The 27,177-nt window shown below is 47.3% G+C and overlaps 1 protein-coding gene across 3 annotated transcripts in view; it reads right to left on the reverse strand.

Annotated features, from left to right (window-relative positions):
• The window catches only part of CIB2 (calcium and integrin binding family member 2), a 143,660-nt gene that overhangs the window by 26,294 nt on the left and 90,189 nt on the right, over positions 1–27,177 (reverse strand). For all 3 annotated transcript variants that reach the window (XM_044978638.1, XM_044978637.1, XM_044978636.1), the window contains one exon: positions 25,138–25,249. In XM_044978638.1, the coding sequence (XP_044834573.1) occupies positions 25,138–25,227 (90 nt within the window). In that variant the 5' untranslated portion in view covers positions 25,228–25,249. The remainder of the gene's footprint in view (positions 1–25,137; positions 25,250–27,177) is intronic.

The following is a 27,177-nucleotide window of genomic DNA, read 5'->3' on the forward strand; positions in this document are numbered from 1 at the left end:
AGTATAGTTTTAATGTTAAGTGCATTTTTAGTGATCTCAGTGTATGCCATGCGCTGCCCATAGTAATATGTACTGTCATAAGATAACCCTACTGTATAGAAAACTTTACCTGTATACCCTAAGTGCTTCAAGAAACCAGCCACTCTGCAGTGCAGTATAACTACTGGATTGGTGAGTACCTGTATACTATTTTATACTTTATTCATTTTATTGTATTCTAATTCTTTGAAAATTGGTATTCCATTGGTATGTATAACGCTTAGTAAACTGGAATTTTTAACAAGCTGGCTTGTCACCCCCCCATCTCCCCAACATGCTGAATTATAAAGCTTTTACTGTATAACAAAAACCTGACATTGTAGCAGATACTAAAACACTTCTATAATATCACTCCCAGGCCTACCACCATGTGTCAGTTGGTCATTGTTGACTTAAGAGTCAATGTCACTCCCAGAAAAGACGGTTACTCACCGTTGTAACTGTTGTTCTTTGAGATGTGTTGCTCATATCCATTCCAGTTAGGTGTGCGCGCGCTGCGTGCACGCTCATCGGAAGATTTTTACCCTAGCAACACTCGGTGGGTCGGCTGGGCGCCCCCTGGAGTGGCACCGCTATAGCGCTAGATATATACCCCTGCCGACCCGTCCGCTCCTCAGTTCCTTCTTGCCGGCTACTCCGACAGTGGGGAAGGAGGGCGGGTCTGGAATGGATATGAGCAACACATCTCGAAGAACAACAGTTACAATGGTGAGTAACCGTCTTTTCTTCTTCGAGTGATTGCTCATATGCATTCCAGTTAGGTGATTCCCAAGCCTTACCTAGGAGGTGGGGTTGGAGTGAGACGTGGCAGAATGCAAGACTGCTGAGCCAAAGGCTGCATCGTCTCTGGATTGTTGCACCAAAGCGTAGTGGGAAGCAAAGGTGTGAACAGAAGACCAGGTCGCCGCCCGACAGATGTCCTGAATGGGGACATGGGCCAGGAAGGTGGCAGAAGAGGCTTGTGCTCTTGTAGAGTGAGCGGTGAGATGGCTAGCCTTAACGTGAGCAAGCTCGTAGCATGTCCTGATGCACGATGTCACCCAGGACGAGATTCACTGAGAAGAGACTGGCATGCCCTTCATGCGATCTGCTACCGCCACAAAGAGCTGGGGCGAACGCCGGAAGGGTTTCGTTCGCTCTATATAGAAAGCGAGAGCCCTACGAATGTCCAGGCTATGGAGCTGTTGTTCCCGGCGTGATGCGTGCGGTTTAGGGAAGAAAACTGGGAGGAAGATGTCCTGGTTCACATGAAAGGCAGACACCACCTTAGGAAGGAAGGCGGGGTGTGGCCGAAGCTGCACTTTGTCCTTGTGGAAGATCGTATACGGCGGTTCAGCCGTTAGGGCGCGAAGCTCAGAGACTCGTCTTGCTGAAGTAATAGCGACGAGGAAGGCTGTTTTCCAGGACAAATAGAGAAGTGAACACGTGGCCAAGGGCTCAAAGGGGGCTCCCATAAGCTTTGATAAGACCAAGTTCAAATCCCAGGTAGGGGTTGGGCGCCGCACCTGTGGGTACAAGCGTTCGAGCCCCTTAAGGAAGCGGGAAACCATTTGATTCGAGAAAATGGAACGTTCCCCTATGCTGGGCCTAAAGGCGGAAATGGCCGCCAGATGTACCTTCAAGGAGGAGACCGCGAGGCCCTGCTCCTTGAGGGACCAGAGATAGTCCAATATCTTGGGAATAGGCACCAGGAGAGGATTGAGATCTTGCTGACCGCACCAGTGTGCGAAATGCTTCCACTTGGCGAGGTAAGTCGACCGAGTGGAAGGTTTCCTGCTTTCCAGCAGCACCTGCTGCACTGCAGCAGAACAGCCACGCTCCGCTCGGGTCAGCCACGCAGGAGCCAAGCTGTAAGGTGGAGGGACTGCAGGTCTGGGTGGCGAAGCCTGCCGAAGTCCTGCGTTAATGAGGTCCGGCCATAATGGGAGGGGAATGGGATCCGCCACTGAGAGGTCGAACAGCAGGGTGTACCAGTGCTGTCTCGGCCACGCTGGAGCAATGAGAATGAGGTGGGCCCTGTCCCTCCGGAGCTTGAGCAGCACTCTGTGTATGAGAGGGAACGGAGGGAAGGCATACAGCAGGTGATCCGTCCATGGGAGGAGAAAAGCGTCCGAGAGGGAGCCGTGGGAGTGTCCCTGGTAAGAGCAGAACCGGTGGCATTTCCTGTTCTCTCTGGAGGCAAATAGGTCTATTTGGGGAAAGCCCCACCTCTGGAAAACTGTGTGGACAACATCGGGACGAATCAACCACTCGTGGGAGAGGAACGATCTGCTGAGATGGTCTGCCAGTGTGTTCTGTGCTCCCAGGAGAAACGATGCTACTAAATGTATGGAGTGGGCTATGCAAAAGTCCCACAGTTGCATCGCTTCCGTGCAAAGCAGGGAGGAACGTGCCCCGCCCTGCTTGTTTATGTAGAACATCGCTGTCGTGTTGTCTGTGAAGACAGACACGCAGCGGCCCTGGAGGTGGGAGCGAAAAGTCTGGCACGCCAAGCGAACCGCTCTCAGTTCCCTGACGTTGATATGCAGGGTCAGCTCGTGGGGTGACCAGCGGCCCTGGGTGTGCAGGCTGTCGAGGTGCGCACCCCACCCCATGGCCGAGGCGTCTGTGGTCAGCATGATGGAGGGGTGGGGAGGGCGGAATGGGACTCCGGCACACACCACCTCTGGGTCCAACCACCAGTTGAGAGAGTTGAGGGCTGACCGCGGGATCATGACCACCATGTCTATAGAGTCCCTGTGCGGGCGGTATACGGACATGAGCCAAGTTTGAAAGGTGCGAAGCCGGAGCTTCGCATACAGGGTCACGAAAGTGCACGATGCCATGTGGCCTAGGAGGCTGAGGCAGGTGCGCATCGTCGTTATCGGGAAGGACTGCAGGCTTCGAATGATGGAAGCCATGGACTGGAACCGAAGCAGAGGGAGGCAGGCTCTGGCCCGATTGGAGTCCAGGACCGCGCCAATGAACTCTATCCTCTGCGTTGGAGTCAAGGTAGACTTCTCGGTGTTGATCAGAAGGCCTAGCTTGTGAAAAAGGCCTGTGACCATGGACATGTGCTGCGTTACGAGTTGCTGGGACGCTCCGCGGACCAGCCAGTCATCGAGATACGGGTAGACATGTATCCGACGATGGTGGAGGGCTGCGGCAACCACCGCCATACACTTAGTGAAGACCCTCGGAGCCGTGGAGAGGCTGAAGGGGAGCACCGTGAACTGGTAGTGCTGGTGGTTGACGACAAAAAGAAGGTATTGTCGATGAGGAGGATAAATGGTGATATGGAAGTACGCGTCCTTCATATCGAGGGTGGCAAACCAGTCTCCCAGATCCAGGGAGGGGATAATGGTCCCCAGGGTCACCATGCGGAACTTGAGCTTCACCAGAAACCTGTTGAGCTCTCGGAGGTCTAGGATTGGACGCAGACCTCCCTTCGCCTTGGGGATTAGGAAATAGCGGGAGTAAAAACCCCTGCCCCTCATGCCTTCTGGCACCTCCTCTATGGCACCCAAGCTCAACAGAGTCTCGACCTCTTGCAAGAGGAATTGCTCGTGAGAGGGGTCCCTGAAGAGGGACGGGGAAGGAGGGGGCGAAACAAATTGGAGGCGGTAACCAGATTCCACCGTGCAAAGTACCCAGTTGTCGGATGTTATCTGGGACCAAGCCGGTAGGAATTGGGAGAGACGGTTTGAAAATAACGGGGAAGGATCCGGTAACGAAACTGGTGGGCCGTCCTCGGGTGTCCCATCAAAAGTTCTGCTTCGACCCCAAAGCAGGTTTCGGGGGCGGCTGGGGTTGGTTCCCCTGGTTGCCCGACTGCCTATGCCGATTCACCCTGCCACGACGCCTGTTGTCTGGTCGCGGCCTGGGCTGGTTGTAAGGGCGGTATGGTTGGGGCCGGAAGGACCTCCTCTGGGTCACCAGGGTGTGCATGCCCAAGGAACGTATCATAATGCGACCATCCTTAAGGCTCTGCAACCTTGGGTCAGTCTGCTGCGAGAAGAGACCTTGACCGTCAAAAGGCAAGTCCTGAATTGTCTGCTGTAATTCAGGCGGGAGCGTCGAGGCTTGAAGCCAGGAAATGTGCCTCATGGTTATCCCAGAGGCCAAGGTCCTGGCTCCCGAATCCGCCGAGTCCAGAGAGACCTGGAGGGCCGACCGGGACGCTTTCTTACCCTCCTCCAAGAGGGCCGTGAACTCCGGACGGGATTCCTGTGGCACAAGCTCGGAGAACTTAGTCAGAGACACCAAGGTATTAAAGGTGTATCTGCTCAGAAGGGCCAGCTGATTGGCGACCCGTAACTGAAGGCCACCGGCTGAGTAGACCTTGTGGCCTAAAAGGTCCATGCGCCGCGCATCCTTAGACTTAGACGCCGGTGCCTGTTGGCCATGGCGTTCACGCTCGTTGACTGATTGGACCACCAACGAGCAGGGAGCAGGGTGAGTGTAGAGGTACTCATAGCCCTTGGACGGGACCATGTACTTCCTTTCCACTCCACGGGCGGTCGGAGGGATGGAGGCCGGTGACTGCCATATGGTATCCGCATTCCGCTGAATAGTGCGGATAAACAGCAGGGCCACCCGAAGAGGCGCATCCGCCGATATTATATTCACGACCAGGTCGTCGTCTTCCGCCACCTCCTCAATCGGCAGGTTCATATTCTGGGCCACCTGCCTCAACAAGTCTTGATGGGCTCGAAGGTCAATCGGAGGAGGGCCTGAGGCGGAAGTTCCTGCCACCGCTTCATCCGGGGAGGAAGAGGAGGACAGGCCCGGTAACAGAGGGTCCTGTGCGGGCTCCGAGAGCTGCTGTGGAGCCTCTTCAACAGGAGGAGGCTCAGCATCCTCGGATGCCAGTGGCACCTCTTCCACGGCAGTGGGAGGAGGCCTGCTGACCGTGGCCTCAGGCGCTCGGTGGTCGGAGGGCCTGGAGCTTTGAGTCGCAAAAGGGGCTCCTTGTGCCTCGTGGTATGCCCACGGAGTCCAGAAGGCCCATTGAGGAGGACCTTGGTCCTGGCCTTGAGGCTCAGTGCGCTGGTCAGCAGCACTGTCGGCGTGGGAGGAGACGGATGGTTGTCTCGAAGGCCAAGGTGGTGCCGAGAGGCTGTGCGACGGAGCCGCCGACGTTGCCGTTCTGTCCCTGGACGGTGCCGGGGAGTGGTGCCGCTCATCACGGTGCCTGGAGCGAGACCGGGACCATCTACCGCGCCGGTGCCGGGAGGTCGACCAGGATCTCGAGTCCCGACGGTGAGAACGGCTGCGGGACGAGCGGTACCGAGAGCGGTACCGAGAGCCAGATCGGTGCCGATATCGCCTGTCCGGTGATCGGGACCGAGAGCGTCTCCGTGAGTATGACCGGTACTGTGAAGGAGAGCGGTACCGGGACTGCGAGCGGTGCCGAGATCGAGACCGGCCTGAACGGGAACGTCTTCGGGACCGAGACCTGGAGTCACATCTGTCGTGCCGGTCAGGGGAAGGAGGCCTCATTATGTCCGGCTTGCCCGTTGATTTAATAACCCACACTGGCGGTGCCGGGGGTTGAGGATGCGTTGGCTCCGTCAATGCAATAAGCTCTCTCGCCGTCAAAAAAGTCTCTGGCGTTGACGGGAGAGCTAGCTCAACCGCGGTGTGCACCGGGGAGCAAGGTAGAACCGGACTCGACGGCTCTTGTGGTGCCGGAGTCAACGGTACAGCGCTAGGTTGGTGCGCTGTCGGTTCCGGAGGTGCCGGCGCCGGTGCCAGTGCCGGTGCCGGAGGTCGGGTTGCAGGCCTAGGTGCAGAGACCTTCTTGGACGAGGCCGGTGCCGCTTTGCGTTTCCCCGGAGGAGAAAGGGAACGGTGCCGGGGGGGCGGTGCCAGCTGTTGTTTTCGCTGGACGTCGGTACCGGAACGAGCTGGAACTGCAGGCGCACTCCGTACCGAAACTGACTGCAGGGCGGATGGTGCCAGCGCCGCAGGGCTAAGTGCCGACTCCATTAGGAGCTGCTTCAAGCGAAAGTCCCGCTCCTTTTTTGTCCTTGGCTTGAAAGACTTGCAAATGCGGCACTTATCTGGAAGGTGAGATTCTCCTAAGCACCGCAGTCAAGAATCGTGAGGGTCTCCAACCGGCAGCGGCTTCTGGCAGGCCGAGCATGGCTTAAAGCCCGGTGCCTTGGGCATGGGCCCGCACCGGGTTGGGGGAAAAAGAAGGGGTTAGCCCCCCAATTTCCCCGTGTAACTATATACTAACTACAACTAAAACTAGTAAACTAAATCTAACTATACTAAACTTTTGAACTATATACAACAACTATGTAGAGAAACAAGTGAGAAGCTAGGGCTGTGGAGGACAGCAGTGCCGCACTCCACTGTTCCAACGACCGTCACGGGCGGTAAGAAGGAACTGAGGAGCGGATGGGTCGGCAGGGGTATATATCTAGCGCTATAGCGGCGCCACTCCAGGGGGCGCCCAGCCGACCCACCGAGTGTTGCTAGGGTAAAAATCTTCCGACGAGCGTGCACGCGGTGCGCGCACACCTAACTGGAATGCATATGAGCAATCACTCGAAGAAGAAGTATGGCTTTTTGTAGGGGGTAATTTCAAAACTGACTCTGACTTTGAAATAGTGCTGCTCAGTGCGTGGGCCACAGTCAAATGAATGACCTTATCTTAAGGTAATTCTGCGCTACACTACCACTTATGTATTAGGTCTACACTACCACTTATGTCAGCAAAACTTATGTCACTCATGGGTGTGAAAAATAACAACAAAACCCAGCCCCCTGTGCGACTTAGTTTCGCTGGCATAAGTGGTAATGTGCACAGCGCTATGTCAGTGGGAGAGCATCTCTCGCCAGCGTAGCTACTGCCGCTCGTGGTGGTGGTTTTATTAAATTGATGGGAGAGCTCTCTCCCGTTGGCATAGAGCAGCTACATGAGTGATCTTACAATGGCACAGCTGCATCAGTACAGCTGTGCAGCTGTAAGCTCGCTAATGTAGGTATGGCCTTGGTATCTCTGTGATCAAAGAACTTTGAAGTTTGCCAACTCAGGCATTTTAGTGTATATATATTGCTGAGTATATATTTTCAAACAAATCAGATGAATATATTTACATATCTTTGTAAGTTGAAAATTAAAGTGACCAAGATGGGCTGTATCATTTAAAAAATATATTGTATTGCCTCTAAGTTCTGGGCAGCAAATGAATTGAACAGAAAGTCTACAAGGAAAAATATGAATCCATGCCACCCTTTTTATTCAAAAAAGAAACAGAATCATAGAAGTGTAGGGCTGGAAAGAAACTCAAAAAGTCATTGAGTCCAGCCCCGGCACTAGACCCTAGACCATCCGTGACAGGTGTTTGTACAACCTGTTCTTAAAAACCTCCAATGATGGGGATTCCTCAACCTCCCTACAAAGCTGTTTCCAGAGTTTAACTACCCTTATACTTAGAAAGTTTTTTCTAATATCTAGTGTAAATCTCCCTTGCTGCAGATTAAGTCCATTACTTCTTGTCTTACCTTTAGTCAACATGGAGAACAATTGATCACAGTTCTCCTTTAATATATGTGAAAAATGTTATCAGTAGGGCCCTACCAAACTCATGGCCATGAAAAACGCATCACCAGCCATGAAATCTCGTCTCCCCCTGTGAAATCTGGTCTTTTGTGTGCTTTTACCCTATATTATACAAATGTCACGGGAGAGACCAGCATTTCTCAAATTGGGAGTCCTGGCCCAAAAGGGAGTTGCAGGAGGGTCGGAAGGTTATTTGGGGGTGTGTATGCAGTATTGCCACCCTTACTTCTGCACTGCCTTCAGAGCTGGGTGGCTGGAGAGTGGCGGCTGGTGGCTGGAGAGCAGTGGCTGGTGGCCAGGCACTCAGCTCCGAAGGCGGCGCCCCACCAGCATCAGCGCAGAAGTAAGGGAGGCAATACCATACCATGCCATCCTTACTTCTGCGCTGCTGCTGCTGGTGGCAGTGCTGCCTTCAGAGCTGAGCAGCTGGAGAGCAGCAGCTGCTGGCCGGGAGCCCTGCTCTGAAGGAAGTGTAGCAGTACCGCAACCCCCCTACAGTAACCTTGTAACCCTCCCACAACTCCCTTTTGGGTCAGGACCCCTACAATTACAACACTGTGAAATTTGAGAATTAAATAGCTGAAATCATGACATTTACAATTTTTAAAATCCTATGACCGTGAAATTGACCAAAATTGACAGTGAATTTAGTAGGACCCTAGTTATCAGGTCCCCCCTCAACCTTCTTTTCTCAAGACTAAACACGTTTGGTTTTTTAACTTTTCCTCATAGCTCAGGTTTTCTAAACCTTTTATCATTTTTCGTTGCTCTCCTCTGGACTCTAATTTGTCCACAACTTTTCTAAAGCATTGTGCCCAGAGTTGGACACAATACTCAAACTGAGTGCCAAATGCCAGGTGGAGTTGGACAATTACCTCCCATGTCTTACATACAACACTCCTGTTAATACACCCCAGAATGATATTAGCCTCTTTTGCAACTGCATCATATTGAACTAAAACTATAAGTTTTACAAGAAAATAAACAGTACATTTTGGAAATCAAATATATTATAAAAAGGGACACTCTGGATTGGTAAACTTGAATTACAGCCCACTTCTTTGTTATGAACTTGTACAGATTTTTGTAGAATCCATGTGGTCCAAAAAGGACTGTGGTATTGTACAGCCATGGGCCAAATATACTACTGGTACCACCAGCGGCGGCTCCAGGCACCAGCGCTCCAAGCGTGTGCCTGGTGTAGCAAGCCGTGGGGGGGCGGCCTGCCGGTCCCTGTGAGGGAGGCAGTCAGGTAGCCTTTTGGCGGCTTTCCTGCGGGAGGTCCGCCGGTCCTGAGGATTCGGCGGCAATTCGGCAGCGGGTACACTGAAGCCGCGGGACCGGCGGACCTCCTGCAGGCAAGCTGCCGAAGGCAGCCTGCCTGCCGTGCTTGGGGCGGCAAAAAAGCTAGAGCCGCCCCTGCATACCACACTTCCATAGTACCCTATTTCATTAGGAGCAATTAATTAAATGATGTATCTGGTTTTCATACCTTTTTCCTAAGCCAAACAGAAAATACAATACCAGCAGCAGCCCTACCTTCCTAAATCACTGTATAACCCCCAGCTCATTGCTTCTATACAATGGAGCGAAACCAAATATGGGGAAAAAGACAGAATGACATGAGTCATGACAAATGGCAAATAAAAATTAGTAACACATTAGAGAAGAAATCTTGTGTGTCATTTTTAAAAACGTAGTGACATTATTTTAATGGTAACAATCATTCTGTTGATGTTGCTCTCCTGCCAATACCGAATCACTATGCATTCCTACGGCAATGAATTTAAGCAATCCCAGCGGCCTTCAAAGGAAAGCACTGCAGGCACACAACTGTGGCATTCTGAGGTAAATGATGGATTCCCACTTTATATGAAGTTGACTGCATCTGAAGAAGTGGGTTTTTTACCCATGAAAGCTTATGCCCAAATAATCTGTTAGCCCTGATCTACACTACAAGGTTAGGTCGATTTTATAGGCAATGCCTCTACACATCCAACCCCATTCCGTCGACCTAAAGGGCTCTTAAAATCAACTGCTGTATTCCTCTCCGGCGAGGGGAGTAGTGCTAAAATCGACCTTGCTAGGTTGAATTTGGGGTAGTGCAGATGCAATTCGACAGTACTGGCCTCCGGGAGCTATCCCAGAATGCTCCAATGTGATCGCTCTGGACAGCACTTTCAACTTCAATGCACTAGCTAGGTACACAGGAAAAGCCGCGGGAAATTTTGAATTTCATTTCCCTGTTTGGTCAGCATAGCGAGCTCAGAGGCAGAGGTGACCATGCAGTCCCAGTATCACAAACGAGCTCCAGCATGGACCGAATGGGAGACACTGGATCTGATTGCTGTATAGGGAGAAGAATCTGTGCTGGCCAAACTCTGATCAAAAAGAAGAAATGCTAACATATATGCCAAAATCGCACAGGGCACGGTGGAGAGAGGCTACAACAGGGACACACAGCAGTGCCATGTGAAAGTTAAGGAGCTCAGGCAAGCCTACCAAAAGACAAAGGAGACAAAAACAGTTGCTCAGGGTCAGAGCCTCATACATGCCACTTCTATGATCAGCTGCATGGCATTCTATGGGGGGACCCTACCACTACCCCACCACTGTCTGTGGACACCTGCAAGGGGGGTGGATTTTGTGGATGAGGAAGAGGAGGAGAATGCACAGCAGGCAAGCAGAGAATCCATTCTCCCTGGCAGCCAGGACCTTTTCATCATCCTGGAGCCAATACCCTCCCAAGGCGGGTTCCTGGTCCCTGAAACTGGAGAAGGCACCTCTGGTGAGTGCACATTTGTAACTACACTACAGGGTTTAAAAGCAATTGCGTTTAATGTCTGATTTTCCCTGAGGACTTGGGATGCAGTTGTAGCCAGTATAGCTACTGGAAAAGTCTGTTAATGTGTCTGGGGATGGAGCAGGAATCCTCCAGGGACATATTCATGAAGCTCTTCTGGAGGTACTCTGAAAGCCTTTGCAGAAGGTTTCTGTGGAGGTTTCTGTCCTCCACGGTAGGACACTTTACCACGCCAAGCCAGTAGCAAGTAGCCTGGAATCATTGCAGCAAAAAGCATGGCAGTGAATGGTCCTGGGTTTTGGTCACATTCAAGCAACATTTGGTCTGTATCTTTCTGTGTTAGCCTTAGGAGAGTGATATAATTCATGGTCAACTGGTTGAAATAGGGGAATTTTTGTAAGGGAACAATAAAAGAAACCCATTCATGCTGGGCTGTTTGCGCTTGGCTAAAAGGGATCATCCCAGAGAACAGCCACACGGTGGGGTGGGAGAAGGGGTGTGCTGCACATATACCCAAAACCAGCAGCTCCTCCGTTTAAATGGCAAACCCAGCTGGCATTGCTTGCTATGGGAAAGGAAGGTGCTGCAGTTTGAAACCATTGCCACATGGTATGAAGGCAGAAGAAGCCAACCCCAGGTACCCTTTGGCTTACCATGGCTGCCTGGAAACTGAATTCTGTTGCCCAGCCGTGTGTGATGTGTCACCATACCAGCAGGCACTCAATATAAAAGGCAAAATGCGACCTTGTACTTAAAGCACATGTGCTGTCTGCTGTGAATTGCTTGATTCACTGTGAAAGAGTCTCCCTTTTGTTCTCGGAAATGTATCTTCTTAATTATACTCTCCCTTTTTATCCCCCTGTGGGTGCAAATGTTCCTACGCTCCCCCTATCATCTCTGTCCCAGAGGTTATCGCAGATTAGAAGGCAAAAAAACCGCACTCGCGATTACATGTTTTCCGAGCTCATGAAGTCCTCCCGCACTGATAGGGCACAGCTGAATGCATGGAGGCATACAGAGGCCAGGAAAGCATACAGTGAGTGTGATGAGCAGAGGCAGGAGGCGATGCTGAGGCTAATGGGGGAGCAGACAGACATACTCAGGCATCTGGTGGAGCTGCAGGAAAGGCAACAAGAGCACAGACCGCCACTGCATCCACTGTATAACCACCTGCCCTCCTCCCCAAGTTCCATATCCTCCTCACCCAGATGCCCAAGAACACGGGATGGGGGAGGCTTCAGGCACCCAGCCACTCCACTCCAGAGGATGGCCCAAGCAACAGAAGGCTGTCATTCAAACAGTTTTGATTTGTAGTGTGGCTACAATAAGCAATGTGGCCTTGTCCTTCCCCTCCTCCCCCACGCCACCTTATCAGTTATCTCACTTTTTTTTTTAATTAATAAAGAAAGAATGCATGGTTTCAAAACAATAGTGACTTTATTTCCTTTGCCAGTTGTGATTGAAGGGGGAGAGTGGCTGACTTACAGGGAATTAAAATCAACAGAGGGGGCGGGTTTGCATCAAGGAGAAACACACACAGCTGTCACACTGTAGCCTGGGCAGTCATGAAACTGGTTTTCAAAGCCTCTCTGATGCACAACATGCCTAGCTGTGCTCTTCTAAGTGCCCTGGTGTCTGGCTGCTCAAAATTGGCCGCCAGGCGATTTGCCTCAACCTCCCACCGCACCATAAACATCTCCCCCTTACTCTCACAGATATTATGGAGCACACAGCAAGTAGCAATAACAATGGGAATATTGGTTGCACTGAGGTCTAACCTAGTCAGCAAACAGCACCAGCGAGCTTTTAAACATCCAAAGGCACATTCTACCATCATTCTGCATTTGCTCAGCCTATAGTTGAACTGCTCCTTATTACTGTCCAGGCTGCCTGTGTATGGCTTCATAAGCCATGGGAGCAAGGGGTAGGCTGGGTCTCCAAGGATAACTATTGGCATTTCAACATCCCCAACAGTAATTTTCTGGTCTGGGAAATAAGTCCCTTCTTGCAGCTGTTCAAACAGCCCAGAGTTCCTAAAGATGTGAACATCATGCACCTTTCCCAGCCATCCCACGTTGATGTTGGTGAAACGTCCCTTGTGATTCACCATTGCTTGCAGCACCATTGAGAAGTACCCCTTGAGGTTTACGTACTGGTTGGCAAGGTGGTCCGGTGCCAAGATAGGGGTATGCATTCCGTCTATTGCCCCACCACAGTTAAGGAACCCCATTGCAGCAAAGCCATCCAGTATGACCTGCACATTTCCCAGAGTCACTACCCTTGCTAGCAGAAGGTTAGTGATTGCCTTGGCTACTTGGATCACAGCAGCCCCCCCAGTAGATTTGCTCACTCCAAATTGATTCCTGACTGACCGGTAGCTGTCTGGTGTTGCAAGCTTCCACAGGGCTATCGCCACTCACTTCTCAACTGTCAGGGCAGCTCTCATCTTGGTATTTCTGTGCTTCAGGGCAGGGGAAAGCAACTCACAAAGTTCCAGGAAAGTGGCCTTATGCATGCGAAAGTTTCTCAGCCACTGGGAATCATCCCAGACCCGCAACACTATGTGGTCCCGCCAGTCTGTGCTTGTTTGCCAGGCCCAGAATTGGCGCTCCACTGTATCAACCTGCCCCACTGCCGCCATGATGTCCCAATTGCAACATCCCGTGCTTTCAGGAACATCTATGTCCATGTCCTCCTCACAATCGTCCTTGTGCTGGCGGCTCCTAGCCAGGTTTTGCACATACTGCAGGATAATGCGCTAGATGTTTACTATGCTCACAACAGCAGTAGTGAGCTGAGCAGGCTCCATGCTTGCCATGCTATGGCATCTGCATGGGTAACCCAGGAAAAAAGGTCCAAAATGATTGTCTGCCACTGCTTTCACGGAGGGAGGGAGGGAGGAAGGGAAGGAGGTAGGGGTGACTGATGACATGTACCCAAAACCACCCACAACAATGTTTTTGCCCCATCAGGCATTGGGAGCTTAACCCAGAATTCCAATGGGCAGCAGAGACTGTGGGGACTATGGGATAGCTACCCACACTGCACTGCTCCGTGAGTTGATGCTAGCCGTGGTATTGAGGACACATTCCGCCAACTTAATGCGCTTAGTGGGGACATACACAATCAACTGTATAAAATCCCTTTCTAAAGATTGACTTCTATAAAATCGACCTGATTTCATAGTGTAGACATACCCTTAGTCTTTAAGGTGCCACCAGACTCCTCGTTGTTTTTTTTGGATACAGACTAACATGGCTACCCCTCTGATACTTCATTACAACTGGATCTTATGTAAGTACAATTTGTAGTCTGACACATCAGAGGGAGCATTTGTAATGAACTGGTGCTGGACAGATACATATATACTTAACATCAGTGAAGATGAAACCTGGGACCTTCAGCAGCACAAGTGAAAGACATGGTCATACTTACAGAATAAGTTTATTGCATTTGTATAAGACTAGTTACCAATTTAACATGTCAGACACCTAGAAAAGACAAATAATCCAAGCATGGATTAAGGGGCCTGAGTATGTTTCTTAAATAATTCTGTATATTTGCCCAATGGATCTTTTAAATTTGAGTGAAAAAAATTAAATCTTTCTTATATCTATTTCTTTCCTTTACCTTCCCCATATTAGGTATACAGGGAGGTAGAGCTTTAGCTTGCACAATGGAAAGTATTAGTTACTTTAACAGATATTTCTCAAATCCTTTACGTAATTCCATTACCTCTGCTCTAAAGAGCACAGATTAAGGTTTCATAATATTTAAAAGGAAAAGCATTTTCACATAAACTGTGGGATCATGTTCCTTCCTAGTTTCTTGTGTTCCCTTCAGCATTAATTGTTTAAAAAAGAGCCATTGTAAAATTCAAAACCTGGGTTTAGCTTGTTAAAAAAAGCTTTTCATGTCCTGTCACAATGTAAATTAAAGGGAGAGAGAAGCAGGAAAGAACCGTTAATGCTGAGAATTTTGCAATCTAATAGACTGCTTGAACATTGGTCTGGTGGGTTGAAATCATCAGAACCCCTTTGGATGGGCTTATTACATTTGTCATTAATCTTTAGGCTCATTATTTTAATCCACCTTTACTATAACCATTACCCTTTCCATTGATTTTTGGGCATGCTACAATGTATATTATGAAACGCAGTCCAAGAATACAATGCACCTAAGCAGCACTTGGCCATTACAATATGTGTAATTATATGTAAGCTTTTCTGCCATTCTAATTATGAATTGTGACATACAATTTGTTGTTTACACTTCTATCATTTTTCTCCAAAGCCTTTTATAAAACATTCATGTTCTGCTTTAATCCCATCCATTTTGTATTTATCTGTGGTTCAATCAGTGAATTCAGAACACTGTGTACTGTGAGCATGAGCTGATTGCACATTGGAAATATGAGGTTACAAGGCACAGATAAGTAAACTAATACTCAGGGCTGTGAACAGGTCAAGATAACCAAGCAGGAGTGGCTTGGTTGTTATTAAGAAATGCCTTAATATCAAAACAAATCTTGAGAGTATTCTCCCTTCCATGTTTGCACATAAATCCCCATTGACTTTAATGGAGGAGTTTCACTGAATCAACAAGAGAATAATATGCTATGTGGATTACTGAGGTCATGTTAGGATGTTTTAAACAGAAATGGACTTGGCCTGAACTGGTCAGAATGAGAAGTTCCCCAAATTTTGGGGTGTTTTGGTTAGGGCCCATCTCTACTTTTAACTTGAGATGTTCATATCATGGATGGATGCTTTAAACAGCTAAAATGTTCACTAGCAGATGTGACCCATCATCTGCTGATAAAAAAAAAGTTGTATAACCAAGGGCTGGGGAGATGATTATTTAAATATTTTTAAAATGTCTGGGTCTATCCTGTCAGTCTTTCTAGGTATGTATAAGGGAGTTTTATTAGTCTACAATGCGCAATATGATGGCAATCAATGTTAACATATGAAAAGCAATGCACATTTGAAAAAAAATTGAAGTAGATATCATTGAGGCCAATATCTTACCAAAATTCAAAAAAGGATTGGACATTTATATGGATAACAAATATCCAGAGTTAAAACATACACCTTTTCAATTAACAGTGTCAGCTCAGGGACCTGGACATCGCTGTAGACAGCTCAATGAAGGTGTTAGCTCAATGTGCAGCTGTAGTCAAAATATCAAATAAGATGCTAGTATGCATAAGTAATGGGATGGAGAAAGATGGCATTATAAATGTTTTTGTGTTATATAAATCAATAGTGCAGATTCATCTGGAATGCTTAAGACGCATATACTAATACCAAGAGTTGTCATACTTGTAGACAAGGGCACTATGACAACGCCCTGGTCTACACTATGAGTTTAGGTCGAATTTAGCAGCCTTAGATCGATTTAAGCCTGCACCCATCCACAAGACGTCGACGAAGCCATTTTTGTCAACTTAAAGGGCGCTTAAAATCTATTTCTGTACTCCTCCCCGACGAGGGGATTAGTGCTGAAATTGACATTGCCAGGTTGAATTTGGGGTAGTGTGGACGCAATTTAAGATTTTCAGAGGTGCCTCTGGGAATTACATCCCCATCTCTCACTGATATGAGCTGGACTCTTAACATCCTTAGATGTTGAGAGTCCCAGCCTCTATGGCCCTAGGTCTCATTGGCCATTTTTTGCTTTTATACTAACTCTCCTATGTTTCAGCTTTGACATTGCTATTCAAAGACTTGCCACTCTGTGACATTCCCAGGTGACTCCTTGACTAGAGAGCACATATTTTAGGAATGGTTTATGTCAGCACTTGGCCTTGAATATAGTATGGAAAAGAAGAAAAGTCTTGACCCCACTTGTGTTTACAATAATAAGTGCAATAATTGATGTAGAAGCAGGAGAAAAGTATCTTTGTAGCCTTTAAAAAGGTTCCTTATCTACTGACATCCCCCAAATACTAATTTACTCATGTGGATATGGATTCTAATAAAGCACTTGACTAGAAAGGGAAAGGTGGAATTGCTAGTGCTTGATGATTAATTCTTAATTGGACAAATGTCACCTCTGGTCATGGATTTCTATTGAGCAAACTGCAATTTTTTCAGCAGTATTAATTAATCAAAATGAATTTACCACATATTTGCTGCAAATAAGTCTTGTCTGTAGCTTGTTTTACCAGTTGTCTGAGAGATTTAAATGAATATTTACTGAATATTGTTTGTGGTCTTACCCAATTCTAGTAATTTCCTTTACATTCTAAGCTTCTCTAGGGAGGGAACTTGGGACAAATTCTGCCCTAAACTATACCTGTGCCTCCAAATTGATTTCAATGTGGGTAGGTGTGTATGTGACGGTTTGGATCACAGAAACCCCTTGGGAACTGATGTGCTGAGACTACTTCTAACCTGTTTTCCCTGCCAGCTTGGGACTCCAGAAACTTGCCTTGTTTGAGCCAGACATGCTAGCCTGCTGCAAACACAGGTCCAAGTCTGAACCAGGTCCCCCAAAAGCTGCAGGCTTAACTGAAAACACCTGAAGAAGTGTTCCTGTCTCCAACACCCAGATGCCCAGTTCCAAATGGGGTCCAAACCCCAAATAAATCCATTTTATCCTGTATGACATAGCTTGTATGATGTAACTGGAATGTTTTAGCCAAGCATATTCCCATAAAGCATTATGGGGTGCAATGTAGGGTGACCAGATGTCCCGATTTTATAGGGACAGTCCCCATTTTTGGGTCTTTTTCTTATATAGGCTTCTATTATCCCCCACCCCATTCCAATTTTTCACACTTGCTGTCTGGTCACCCTTGTTATTTTATTATTGCTTGTAAAGCTCAATGCACACGCATGATGCTAAATAAGGATAATAATATCCTAGTAGCCTGAGTGACACATGGAACGTGCATGCAGACCTTTGCCAGACTAAAGTCTCTTTTGTTTCTACTTTCCTCTTTTATAGATCTGGATGATCAACTGTCTGTTTGATTTATCAACCAAGCTACCTCCCCTACATAATGAAAAAGAAATACCAAAATTTGAGATTGAGCTCATCACACAGCTCTTAGATGCTAGCTAAGATCATGTTAGGTATAAGGTTAATATCTGATAAATTCTTTAGCTAAGGAATAGATGCAATGATCTAATAAATGTTTTCTACTGCTAACTGCAATGACATATTTTAGCCAAATGAGCAATCATTTCACCATAGGGAGCAAACAAAAGACACTGGGGACTATTGTATCCATAGCTCAGCACAGTGTCTTTCCTGATCAAGAATTGCTCCAGTTCTCTGCCACCTAACACTCTGCTCAAAAATCCAGCTCATGACCAGCTAAAGGCTTTTTCTTATTGTCTGTGTTGCTTTATCCAGTAGCAGTTCTTGGGTTTCTGTTTTACTATTTGCCACATTTCAGAAAGGGGCAAAATGTTTAAACGTGAACGATCCAATGGACAGAGCACACAAGCCACATCAACACAGGGAGAAGAGCTCAGACGAAGAATCAAAGGTGTAAAAATGGCCTTGAGCATCCCTGCACTGCAACCCCCCTCTCAGGGAATAGTGCTGGGGACCTTGGAGCCAACACAGAGGGATGTGGAGGTCCAACCATCCTCAGTGGACTGGTTCAACGAGAATGCTCTAGGACCCCCATGTGGATGTTTCTGCAGGAGCAGGTTGATAGAATTACCAGGGCCTAAGGCATTGTGGACAGCAGATGGAACAAAAAGACTCTCTCCAATATAAGCTAACTCTAGAAAGTGAAGTTACCAATGGCTTTTCAGTCACGAAGCTATAGTCAGGCATGGTTTGTATAGGACAAGATGATCATGTTGGATGTGGCCATCTGGTCGTAAAGGAAGACCTCTGCTCAGCATGTTTCAGCTGAATGTCAAAAATCCTCAAGGTCCAGGCTATTAGTAGTGCTGCCCATTTAGGACTAAAAAAAAGACCCCTGATATATTAACATGTGTTTATGTAACGGAGCTGTTAAAATTTAGAGAATCTAGAACCTAATTTATCAGTTGCTGTGGTGGGATAAATTGGCATAGCTCTATGACTTCAATAGAACAACACAGATTTACATCAGCTGAGCATCTGGCCTAATACGTGTATATATTTTCCTGTCCCAACACTGAATCCTCCTCAGGCAATAGAAGCTCTTCTCTCACTTTATCATTAATTAATGCACGATTCCTGGCAGATTAAGGTTTGTGACTGTCAGCAAACTTTCTCTCCTTGAGTTTGGGAAGTTGCATTTAAATTCAGCCTGGCTCAACCATTAGTGTGTGTAGTAGTGATCCCTCTTCCTCTACATCTAATTCCCTCTGAATCTAATTTAGAAAAGTGCATTATTGATTCTATCTATTTATCAGATCCTGCGGCTGTGGTGCTGAGCTCAGTCTTGGCAGTAACTACAAATGATACAAAAAGACAAAAAATTGTAGGAGAAAAGCCAGGTATACTGGAAATCTCTCAAATGTACTTAGAATTTAATAGATATTTTGTTTGTTTCTTTTTAGAGAGACTCAGATGTTAGCTTTATCTTCAACTCTATGAATCTATGATGCTGAAAAGCTACTGATGGGAAAGACCGATACAGCAATCTCTTTGGCATTACATTTGGAAAAATTGCAAATGCAGAGCTAGATTATGCATCTTTTCTTTGCACATAAATCAAAGGGACCACTGCCGTTAGACTGTAAGCTCTTTGGGCAGGGGCTATTCTTGTTCTATTTGTATGGCCCCTAGCACAATGGGGTCCTGATCCATGACTAGGGCTCCTACGTGCTGCCACACTACAAATAAATACAAATAATTTTTAAGACAGCCCTGGCAAAAATAGGAAATCAAATACCCTCCTTCAAACCAAATTCCTCACAGGTAGCAAATTCCTCAGCCACTGAAATATAGGTAATCTCTTTACAAATAGTCTGACAGTCAGTTTCTCAAGCAACAAAAATTTGCAAGCTGACAGCAATCTTTTCAAGAAATCTACAAACTCTTATGAAACTGAAAAATAAACTGTTGTGTAATAAACACAAATTTGACACTGAGTTTTGTCATACCATTTTCACAAAAGCAAGTTCCAAGACTTTCATCCAGCTCCTTTCTCCTATAAACCCCTTCCCAAAGCCAACCAAGAAGCCTTAAAGGTTTTGCATATTCTCACTGAGAAGACCAGATAGATTCTGCTGAATTTAAAGGTAGTTATGAGAACTCTGGCCCATAAAGAAACTATATAACCATAAAGAAACTATATAACACTATTACATCCTATTCTTTTTTAGGCAGCCCACCTCAATCTTAGGAGGGGGAGTCTTATTCCTGCAACTCAAATTCTGATCACATTTTTAAAAGAAACTTCTCTGTTTTATGCCTCATTAGTAATTTAGGAACAAGTATGTTCTATTGGAACTATACCTAATCAATTGATATTCTCTCACGATAGGTAGCTTCCTAGAGACTTCATCATTTGGGGCCTGTCACTGGAGGCACCACTCACTGCTGAGCTGGTGACTCCTCCTGGTCACTCTGGGGATTAGTTCTCAAGGCCAACGGCCCCATCTCATATGACTGACATCATATGGGAGCAGCACTGAGGTTTCTCAGTTGTCCTAACAACTTACTTCTTGTAGGGTCACTAACCACCATCTGACAGTTACATTTTTTATTGGTGCCATCCAGTTCTGGATTCATATCACTGAACTAAAGCCAAAGGGTTTCATATCCCTTTACCAATACCCAGAGCTCTTCAGTTACCCAACTTCTTCCATTTGGTGCTTATGTAAAATGGAAAGTGTGCTGACTCTTCATATAAACTCCACAAGCCCTTAGATTCTGCCATGATGTGTGAGCTGCCAGTATGACAGATTAGAGAGAGACATTTCATATCTACGTAAAATGTCCTTGCGAGGGATGGATGAGTCAAAGAAACTGTTTTTAAATCAAACAACCCTGAGTGATGAGTAGATTTCTGACAGGGGCATAATTCAGTTTGCATGCAATGTTTCTGAAAAAGCAGCAGCAGGTAGAAGGCTAAACACAACTGGGGACATATTTCTATTCTGAAAAAGTATGTTAAATGTGACGCACATGCTGCTTTACCCTCCTATTTACCAAGTATGTGAGCTGGTTAGTTTCTTCAGATCAACCACCTTTCACTTTGTGTCAATGTAGATTTGGCAACTGGCACTATCTGGTGAATAACATAGTGCCCCAAACAACAATACTTTGCACTTGTGTATAGCACTATTAATCCAGTAATCTGACAGCAATTCAGAGCAGTGAGTAAGTATTATTCCCATTTTACAGATAAGCATACTTATCTGATATAGACAGGTATAGAGGGGCCAAATCCTTGGTCCCACTCTAATTGCTTTGCACCATCTGAGTGACACACAACAACTGGAAACGCGGTGCATCTGGCCCCCTCATTATTCCCCCAGCATCAGAAATTCCCTAGGAATAACAGAGCCACCAGAGAGGCTTTATGCCATCCACCCTTGCAGCCAGAGGAGGAAGGCTGTGTGGACAGGTTACTTTTGCACGCCATAGACCCCTGGCTGCTGGAATGTCCCCTTCAGGCCACAGGCAAAGGCACATAAATTAAAGCAACCTGGGTGTTGCCCTAAGTTACACTAGGGGTTGGCTGTAGGGCTGGGGAGCAGCAAAAGGAGACTTTAAACCACCTTTGTATTCCCTCCCCTCTCAGCTGCACTGCATGCATCTTGTCACAACTGAGGATCTGGCCCAAAGATGTAATTGATTCTGCTGGGTGCTGGACACTTCTGACAATCAGGCCACTGATTTAAGCACTGAAATATGGATTTAGGAGCCTAACTTTAGGCACTGAAGTCAGACAAGCTTAGTCAATATGTCTAAAGTTATCCACTAAAAAACTGAGGTATCTAAAATTAAAGGCCATATTTTAAGAATGTGGCTATTAATCTCTGTGCCTCAGTATACCTAACTCTGATATAGGAATTACACTTACCCACCTTTAACACATGCTTTGAGCTCTATGAAAAATATTTTATAGATTTAATAACAGGATATTTTATGTAAAAGGACACAGGTGACTGATTAAAAGGGTTCTGAAATAAATATTTACTGCTGCAAAATAGTCTATTCATATCATGAGCTATTAAAATGTTCTTTACTGTGACAAATGATAAAATTAACAATTCAACATTATGTTTTAAAACACATCATTTCACAGAATGTTTCAGAAGAATAATGGTTCTTGGAATATTGCATATATTATAGGTTTGTAAATAAGTAATAAACGTTGAATTGCCCTCATTTTGTTTTCTGTTCCTACTGTCATGCTATATATGATGGTGAACATGGCAGGGAATCTTTTTGGATTCATGGATTATCAACATGTTGTCTCACATTGTTAAAATATCACTAATTTTCTTAAGATATGAGTTGTGAGGTGCCAGGGAATATTTGGTTGGATACATAGAATTATCATGGCAACCAAGGGTACAGGCTTCCTGTATAGCTGGTATGCTTAATTAGTAAAAACCATTCTGAGGCTGGATTCTGATCTAGGTGGAACTGAGTTGCCTAGCTTCATGAGCTAGGGGCTGAACAGCTGGACTTCAGGGTAGAAATTCTATTTGTCCTAATTTTAGAGTAATGAGTTAAATCACACATCGTGACTCTGATACAAGATAAGGTAGATAACCACTAATGTCAAAAAAGTGAGGTGTGATAAAATTTGAATATCAATATGTTATAATGCTGGTAACAGTGGTATTTATGATACTGATGGCATTCAAAAGGTTGAGTCACATGAGGACTTTTTTCTGAACTTTTTGGTAAAGTGTTTCTTTGTTACATTTTTTGTAACAACTTTTGAAAGCCTGCTGCATCTTCTTGTACCCTCTCTATGCCTCTTAAAGGGTTAGCACATAATGAGAATTTATAAATACTACAAGACTCATGTTTTGATCTTGCTAAACAAATCAAAGTATCCCAGCACAAAAGAACCCTCGGTTAACCTCCAATTTTCTTCCTGAATCCTGCTACTGAGCTGCATGTTTTAGGCCTCTGGCAAATCATAATAATGCCAGAAGTTCTCAAAAAAGTCTTAAAAGATCTTTTTATAAAATAAATCCTTACAGGTTGAAAGCCCTTCATTTCTCTATTTACATTAAACAAATTATGTATTTCTAAATATCGTCAAGTGCTCTTCAATAAATACATTTTTCTGAGTCAAATGGGCTTCTGGGAACATGTATGATGTTGCCCCTGCCCTGAGCATGCACCAGACATGGTAGTCAGGGGACTAACAATGCTGAACTTCGGTCTGAGTTTGGCTTTAAATGCGTTTCAATGCATGTTGACTTCAGAACTGTACATTTATTTTTTCACAAAAATATTGCATTTGCTTTTGCTTCCATTCAAGTGCTTATTGCTGTGCTACATTATGGAGATTTTCTAAACCATTGAAATGAAGACCACCAGTTACATTTTTGCACTATTCCCTTAAATATTTGGGTGATACTTCAAATGATGGCAGCAGTGAGTGGACTGTGGTTTTTGCATGATAGTACATAGAAACTCTATTAACCTATTTTATATTACATGGAAAACAAACAAACAAACATATGTCATAACTGGTGCAATTCAATACAGTTAAACCCTGTTATCTCGACGGCCTAGGGGTTTGCCAAAAGCCGTCGAGATAACCAATGATCGAGATAAACCCCTATCCACCCCCCACCCCCTCCCTGCCCCCTTACCGCGCTGCCTGCACGTGGCTGGATCCGGCAAAGCGGAGCCGGGCGGACGGACGGGCGGGGAAGCGGAGCCGGCGGGCGGGCGGCAGGCTAAGCCGGGACCAGGTATGTGGGGCGGGGACGGGCAGGGACCAGGTATGCGGGGGGGGCACAGGCAGGGACCGGGTATGCGGGGGCGGGGAAGCGGGGACCGGCGGCGGCAGGAGAAGCCGGGACCAGGTATGTGGGGCGGGGACGGGCAGGGACCAGGTATGCGGGGCCGGGCGGGCGGGCGGGGACAGGCAGGGACCGGGTATGCGGGGGCGGGGAAGCGGGGACCGGCGGCCGGGCGGCAGGAGAAGCCGGGACCAGGTATGTGGGGCAGGGACGGGCAGGGACCAGGTATGCGGGGCCAGGCGGGCGGGGACAGGCAGGGACCGGGTATGCGGGGGCGGGGAAGCGGGGACCGGCGGGCGGGGAAGCGGAGCCGGCGGGCGGGCGGCAGGCGAAGCCGGGACCAGGTATGTGGGGCAGGGACGGGCAGGGACCAGGTATGCGGGGCCGGGCGGGCGGGGACAGGCAGGGACCGGGTATGCGGGGGCGGGGAAGCAGGGACCGGCGGGCGGGGAAGCGGAGCCGGCGGGCAGGCGGCAGGAGAAGCCGGGACCAGGTATGTGGGGCGGGGACGGGCAGGGACCGGGTATGCGGGGACGGGCGGGCGGGCGGGGACAGGCAGGGACCGGGTATGCGGGGGCGGGGAAGCGGGGACTGGCGGGCGGGGAAGCGGAGCCGGCAGGCGGGCGGCAGGAGAAGCCGGGACCAGGTATGTGGGGCGGGGACGGGCAGGGACCAGGTATGCGGGGCCAGGCGGGCGGGGACAGGCAGGGACCGGGTATGCGGGGGCGGGCGGGGAAGCGGAGCCGGGCGGACGGGCGGGCGGCGAAGCGGAGCCGGCGGGCGGGCGGGTACGCGGGGAACCGCGGGGCTGGGGAGCCGGGGAGCGGGCGGCTGGGGACACGGTGGGTCGGGGACGCGGGGAGCCGGGCGGCTGGGGACGCGGGAAGCGGGCGGCTGGGGAACCGCTTGGCTGGAGAGCCGGGGAGCCGGCGGCTGGGGACACGGTGGGTCGGGGACGGGCTCGAGATATTAGGGTTCGGCAAATCGACATAATGGATGAGAAACTCATAAGACAAAGAGGGAGTTTGGCGGTTCCACTTGTAAACCGTCGACTTAATAGGATTGGCAAGTTAACCGAGGTCGACATAAATGGGTTCGACTGTACTTTGCTTCAAAAGGTTAAATGGTGTCTAACAATCTACACTTGTCCTATTAAACTATGGTACATTTAATTGCTCTACTAGATAAAGGACAGATGTGTGGACTCATATTTCTCACTCCAAATTTTTGCATGATGTGAACCACATTTTGATTGTCTTATGGACACCCTCTCCTCCCACTAAGATCATGTGATATTTCTGTAGCAACACAAGCTCTTGCTTATATGGAAAAGTAATATGGGGAGTAGTTAGTGTGTTCTCAGCTTCTTTTTTAGGCAATTTAGCATCAGGAAACAAGGAAGAGGAACCAGGACCTGTGATAAACCAGCTCTCTGAAGAACCAGCAAGTTCTCCACAGATCACAGTGAAAGTCTTACTGGCTTAGTGGTCTGAGCACAGAGCTGAGCACAGAGCTAGGAGCCAGGAACTCCTGTGGGGCCCTAGAAGTTGTTTGCACACTGCTTCCATCAATTTCAACAGGAGTTGCATACATGCAGCTGACGTCATGATGAGACACCTCTCCACCCTTTCAAGTACTGGTCCTGGCTCCCTTGGTGAAGGGGAAGTCTGTACTTCCTGTAGTTACAGAAATCATTTCCAATGTCTGACATTGGTCCTGCCTGGAACAGGAAGGGGAGGAACTCAGCTTCTCACATTAGTTATCACTCAACCATGGTACCAAACTCACGCCCTTGAGGCAAATTTAACATGATGCCATTTTTAAGCAGTTAGAAGCAATACCTTTAGTTCAGGCATGTTAATTATAAGCTGTATAGGTAGTTTAACATCTGGATCCTTGGTGTAGTCCATGGGCACAATGTTCGGTGCCATTTCATGGTATCGGCCGTGCAACCTGCAAACAAGCAAAAAGCAAGCCCTGTAAGTAACTAATTCCATTCCATTCAGTAAACAGGCTCACATTGTTTTGCTGCTCTAGTTTTTACTTTTATTAAAACAAGAGTCTTGCTGCTTGAGTCATAGCATTTAAGGCCAGAAGGGATCAACTAGTCTGACTTCCTGTATATCACAGAGTACACCAACACCACCCAGCACACTAAATCCAACAACAGAAATGAGACCAACGGAAATGAGACCCACAGAAGACTAAATTATCATGTGCCACAGGCAGAGAATGGGAGGGACCAAAGTGCACCAGTGCTCGAGGCAGAGTGCATAATGGCAGGGAATTGATTAAATGAGATATACCCAGATAATCCTGTCGAGTTACCTACTCCCACACGCTGCAGCGAAAGGCAAAAAACCCCAAGGTTACTACCAATGTGACCTGGGGGGAAATTCCTTCCTAACCCCACATATGGCGATCAGTTATACCTTGAGCATGTGAGCAAGAACTAGCCAACCAAGCACCTGATAGAGAGAAAGCTTGGTGCCACCGCAGAGCCCTAGCCCACCCTGCCCATCTCCAGCCACTGCCATCCCAGATGTGTCAGAGGAAGGAGATAAAAAACCTCCCAGAATACACTGGGGGTGGTAGGGGGAATCCCTTCCTAACTCCTGCCAGTGGCTGGCTCAAGCCCTGAAGCATGAGCTTTAGGAACATAACATACAAACCTAAAGTGAGCCCCATGGCTGTAGAGCCCTGCCATGCACCATGACAAGCAACCCATCATACAGTTGCACTCAAATTTGTCCAGCTCTCTCTCAAAACTAACTAAGTTGTTTGACCCACAACTCCTCTGAGAAGGCTGTTCCAGAACCTCACTCCTCTGATGGTTAGAAATATTCTTCTAATTTCCAGCCTGAATATGTTCATGGCCTCTGTCACTTCCAACTGATGAGCCCTCAGCTTGTAGCAGAAATTCTTATTATTAGACCCTAAAGGGATGACCTTGCACTTTGTACTACTGAATTTCCACCCATTGCTGTCAGTCCAGTCTTCAAGTTCATCCAAATCTTCCTGTATAATACTCCAATCCACCTCTGTATGGACGATGCCTCCCAACTTTGCATCAGCAACAAATTTCATTAGCACACTTCTGCCGAGGTCATTAATAAAAATACAGAATAAGATTGTTCCCAAGACTGATCCCAAGACTGATCCTTAAGGAATTCTACTTGTAACCTCTCTCCCATACAATAATCCACCTTTCAGCACAACCTGTTGTTTTCCTTATCCATCTTACAATGTTTGTACTGACCACACCTTCCCTAATTGAATTACATGAATTGAATTGAATTAAAAACTGTGTTGAATGCTTTACTGAAGTCCAAATATATTAGATATACTGAGCATCCCTTATCAAAAAATCATTTCTCAAAGAGGGAAATCGGATTAGTCTGGCATTATCTACCTTTGGTAAACCTGTGTTGCAATAAATCCCCTTTACTGTTTAGATCTATGAATTTAATTATTTTTACTTTAATAATTTTCTCTAAACCCGTGCATATTACTGAGAAGAAAGAGCGCTTGATCCAGTACACGGCAAGTAATGTCCATTAGACCCCTATCAGGGTGCAAAGCAGGAGTGGCATTCACAGGTGTCAGTAATCAATAAGCTAGGTATGGAACTGAAGAGTCGGTGGGTGGTTCAGACCCAGTTTATATAATATGTCCACACAGCAAATGTGGCCCATGGCCATTCATTAGATGTATTTGCTGTGCAACTATGCAAAACCAGGGTCACCTAGGGTTTGTCTATGCAATTGATATGCAGTGATGCAAGAGCAGGGTCATCTGGAATATGTCTAGATTGCTCATGAGAGCGAGACTCCCAGCCCAGCTCCACAGCCTTAAAAACCTCATTTATGCTTCCAAGATTC

The sequence above is a fragment of the Mauremys mutica genome, chromosome 11, assembly GCF_020497125.1.
Source record: "Mauremys mutica isolate MM-2020 ecotype Southern chromosome 11, ASM2049712v1, whole genome shotgun sequence".
Taxonomy (NCBI): Eukaryota; Metazoa; Chordata; order Testudines; family Geoemydidae; genus Mauremys; species Mauremys mutica.